The sequence below is a fragment of the Stegastes partitus genome, unplaced genomic scaffold, assembly GCF_000690725.1.
Source record: "Stegastes partitus isolate 25-593 unplaced genomic scaffold, Stegastes_partitus-1.0.2 Scaffold2500, whole genome shotgun sequence".
In the NCBI taxonomy this organism is placed as follows: Eukaryota; Metazoa; Chordata; class Actinopteri; family Pomacentridae; genus Stegastes; species Stegastes partitus.
Genome location: NW_007580231.1, coordinates 447 through 5309, shown reverse-complemented (window position 1 = coordinate 5309; position 4863 = coordinate 447). Strand labels below are relative to the sequence as shown.

Below are 4863 nucleotides of genomic sequence, written 5' to 3'. Positions count from 1 at the left end.
TCATTTTTCCATTGTTTTAATTTTTTTGTTAGATTTTCAGTTCATGCTTTGCAGCTCTAAACTTAACTAAAATGAAAAGTCAGGCTTCTGTTCCTGTTTGTCAAGATTAAGACTCCACTTCTTGTGTAGTTTGTCCCTGAAGACGCAACATGAGGGAGATTCTTCTATTCCTTCTACATCAATATGTAAAAATGCATGAACCATTTAATGGTATCAAAATGCTGAACATCCTCTAACCTCTTTAATGCTTTATTGTGTCTCTCTGTCCACACAGGAACTCCTCCGACTGTGATGTTCATCGAATGCGACCCTCCGTGTCCTCTGGTGAATGAAGAGATGACGCTGCACCTGTGCATCAAAGGCTTCTGTCCTGAAGACGTGTCGGTGACGTGGACTAAAGATGGAGAGGCGCTTCTCTCCGGTGTCTTCAACACTCCTCCCAGCCTGAACATCGACGGCCTCTACTCCATGTTCAGCTTTCTCAAACTGACTCCCAACAAGGACGAGCAGGGCTCCAGGTTCAGCTGCCGGGTGGTGCACAGCGCTCAGAGGGAGCCTGAGGAGAGATTCTTTATGCTGCACAACCTGACAGACAGCTGACGATGTCCTCACTCTGCTCACCTGTGGATTTTAAGTCTGCAGTTCTACCTACAAAAATGTGCAACAGGTAGATGGTTGTGACGGTTTTGTTTCGTGTCACCTGTCGTTATTGTGAACCTGCTGCAGTCTAATGTGAAGTTTTGCTTCAGGATTTAAAAAAAGGAGAACAGAGACCTTTCATGGTTAACAGGATCCTCAGCCACACTTGGTTCTAAAGGTTGAGACACTGTGTTATATGTAAATAGAAGCATTTTAAACCATAAATATGATAAATTAAACGTTCAAACCATTTTGAAACTTACTACGTTCTGAAAAATAAATGCCTGTTTTGAATTTGATGTAACACTTTTGATCTATTTGAATTTTCCAGGTGTTCTGTTTAAGTTTATTCCATCTGTGTGGCCGTCACATTTATCATTACCGCTCTAAATACATCCATCTATAATTTTGGAGATCATTGGATTTATGACTAGTATATTTCCTACAGGATCACTTTTACGAATCTGTGTGAAAAGTTTCTCAATTTGGCAGCATTCATCCAGTTCAACTCAGTCTTATTTAAATAGTGCCAAGCTCTCATCTCATAGCACCTATCATAGTAAGGTGAAGTTATAAACAGAGAACCCAACAATCCAAAGCTCTCTTTGGATTCCCTTTGAGCAAACAGCAGGCGACAGTGCAAAGGAACTAAAAAATAAAAATCTTGGACAGCACCAGGTTCAGGGAAGGCGGCCATCTGTCTGGACTGGTCGGGGTGAGAGTGGGGATGAGATGTTAACATGACATTCATACTGATAAAACATTGAAAAAAAAAAAGTGGAAAAACTTGAGAGCATGTTTCCTCCAGTTAGTCCTCATGACACAAACAGAGACATGACGACAAAAGCTCGGCTGTAAATCTGCCTTTATTCAGTCACATACAGTATTTGCAGTCAGTCACAGCAGAGGTTCAACATTCAACATGAAGCCACACTGCTTTGCTAAATAACACACAAACAAGTGGAAAACCAAATATGATTTGAGGATTTTTGTCATACAAATATCTCATATTATTATCATGTTATTTAGTTTTGTTTCTCTGGCTGGCGGCCGCCCTCCCCGGGCCTGGTTCTGCTCTGCTTTTTGAGGCTTTTTCCTGCTTATAGGGAGATTTGTTGGGGTTCTCTGTCATAGTAGAGAAACCCAACAAATGTGAAAAGCCCCGAGAACTGAGTGGAGTATTAGGATCATTTCATCTTTGTTCTTTGTGTGAGGCTTCTGTTGCTCCTAATTATGTACTTGCAACGTGACATTGCACGATGGATCTCTGTCGTTAAACCTGAGTCAAAGCAAAAGTGAAAACAGTTCAACAGAAACTCTGCTGAGAACTCACAACCTGCTCATCACACACAGTAAATCAGTTTGGCTTACAAGGCATTTGGTCCGTGCTTGTGTCGTATAAACATGGTTTAATTCATGTTTTCCAACATACTGAATCGTTCCGGTAACTCTGACAGTTCTTATAAAACAACTTATTGTTGGATGAAAAGAGAGGACATTCTTTAGAAGAAGAATAAAATAATAAATACTAGCTACTCCCCACTAGATGGAGTCATATAAAGGTGCTCAGACAAGAATGAAATCATCACTGTTTTAGCTTTATCCATATGCTATTTTGCCTGTTCAGTGCAGTTCTGATACTGTGTGGATCCATTTTACCACCTAACAATGTCATTTAAAGACCTCTTTACATTAAACATCCTGGTCCATAATCATTTGGCAGAAACTTAAGCTGACTTTAGGTCATATTGTGGTTCATTACACTCATGTACTTTGGTTACTCTCCGTATACTCCAGACATTTTACACACACATATAAGGCATCGGAGCTCATAACAGAAAACTACATCATCTGTCAGACTGACATGAGGACGGCTGTAATGCTGACATTCTGGAGTATGTGTATTTTGAAGCAGTGCAACAATTAAGCAATTTTCATTTGTGGTTTGTTTGGTGTGTAATAGTAATAATAAATGCAAGAATAGCTTGATTTTTTTGAACTAGTTTTTGATTTGGAATTCATAAAAATACACAATCAACAACCAGCATGTTTGAGCTACAGTATAATAGATTGTTTGTGCTTCTGAGTACCTGCACTTGAAGCAGCTCTTATGGCACCACTGAACCAGATCTAATTCTTTTACTTCATTTAATCAGAAATAATGACATTCCAGCTAAAAGTAGAAAACACGAGTCCATCTTGACAGTAAGATGTAGGCAATATGGTTGGAGTTTGTATATATATATATGAAAAATGCAGCGGATCGGCATGGCGTCGCCGATCAGCTGAAGTCCCGGTTGGTGAGGACCATGGGGGCCACCAGGGTCCAGACGTACAGGGCCAAACACACCCAGCTGGAGGTGATCTTCACCCACACTGCTGGCCACTTGCTGGTGACGGTGTAGTCTGCTTCAGGGCTGTCAGGAGACAAAACACGACACAAAAAGAACTTAAGTCATCATCAATTTGAAAAAAATGGATAATCATTCCTCAAGTTGCAGCTACATTTCCTCGTCCAGCTGGATACGACAGACCTCCGTGTTTGGTTTGGGACAATAGCAACAGATTGTCATTTAGTAGTTTCTTCTCAGTTTCTGTCAAGCAGCTGGACGCGTAGATCCTGTGCTGAGAGCGAAGGGGTTCACTGACCTGTACCAGTTGGTGAGAGTCATCATGATGTAGAGGCAACCCAAGAAGAGCATCAAGTGGAAGAACGAGTAGCTGTACTGGACCATGTCCCGCTCGTTGTCCTCCACTCGTCTCGGCCCCGTCGACTCCTCTGACAGGTCGGCGCTGCTGCCGCCCTCGGCGAGGATGGACGAGTCTTTGGAGGCCATCGTCAGCTTGTTCACCTGGCTGGTGCTGGATGAACGGATGCTGTGGGCAAAACAGAGACAAGTGGCAATTTATGGCAAATATTAGGACAGTCATTGAGCAGGTACGATAGATGAAACCACTCCAGTAGTAAAAGTGTTACTGGGTGAGAAGAAAAATCCTGGTTTTCCCACTCATAGAGCTTCAAATGATTTCATGTAAAGTGGTACCATAAACATCATTTCTTAAGTTATGGTACTTCAAACACTGATTCACAGATTGGCGCAAAGGAAACGATGCAAAAACTTCCAACAGAATTGAGGTGGAATGACCCACATGTGACACGCTGGCAGTAGTTCTACCTGGAGTAAAGGATGCACAGCACAAATATAATGAGCCCCACGATGCTCTGTGCGTCCCACCACTGCAGGTACGGAGACGTCATGTTGGGCTCCTCTGTGCCGATGATCACCACGGCTGTCTGGTTCTCGACCTCCAGAGGAGCCAGCGTGGGAGCTGTGATCTGCTGGAAGATGGCCAGCAGACTGGGGTTGCATGCTCGGTCTGAGGGTAAAAGAAAAGAGAAACAACAGCTCAGTGTGTGTAGAGACGGTGACACACACTAATCAGTGTTTGCAGACATGCTCGTGGGAAAGAACTTGTGGAAGCACAGGTCACCAGTTCCATGAAATGAGCTTGAAAACGTTACTTCAACCATGACAGTAAAGCTTCCTCTGTGGAGGAATCAATTAACTTCAGGATGTTGTGCTGCCTTAAGTGCAACACACACCATGAATTGCCAACAGAAGAGCCAAAGACACAACTAATTAAGGCAGCGACTCATCATATTATGACACAATTTCTTTTAAATGACAACAAAAGTGCATAAAAATGAGGGTTTAGTCTACAGGAATGTTCTCACCAGGCTCATTAGTCATGGCAGACCAGGTCAGGAACATGGTGTACAGGGTGATGATGGAGGACTGGAGCAGACCCGACCGAGGCTGAGACTCCTGGAAGGTAAAGATTCAGAAACGTCAGAATCCTAAACATTAACGTCCATTTACTTTGTCTGAGAGATTAACCTGAACACGATGACTGGACGATTAAAACATCACAGCTGTAGCCACTGATGGCTGCTGAAAGCCAGCGATGTTCAGATGTTTGACTGCTTGATTGTAACATAAGCTGCAGGCGAACTGTTGTAATTAAGTATGTTTGGAGCTATTATGTGTTCTGAATCTGTATTTTGCACTGAGCCTATGATTCTGTTTTGTGTTTTCCTACTGAGAACAGCTTGTGTCCTTGAAGATAACGTGGCCGGTGAGAACCGGTTCACACACTTGGAGACAGCAGAAGCTCCTCTGTTCTATCAGATAGGATTGTTGCTTTAGCTACACGCCGTACCAA

The 4863-nt window shown here is 42.8% G+C and overlaps 1 protein-coding gene across 1 annotated transcript; it reads right to left on the bottom strand.

The window, feature by feature from the left end:
- Positions 1-1487: 1487 nt before the first annotated feature.
- LOC103375201 (serine incorporator 3-like) lies at positions 1488-4466 on the bottom strand (the record flags this gene model as incomplete). Its single annotated transcript, XM_008305416.1, has 4 exons — positions 1488-3056; positions 3289-3516; positions 3816-4017; positions 4376-4466. Coding segments are annotated over 4 exons (657 nt in total), but the record flags the coding sequence as incomplete, so codon positions are not given.
- Between the last annotated feature and the right edge of the window lie 397 nt (positions 4467-4863).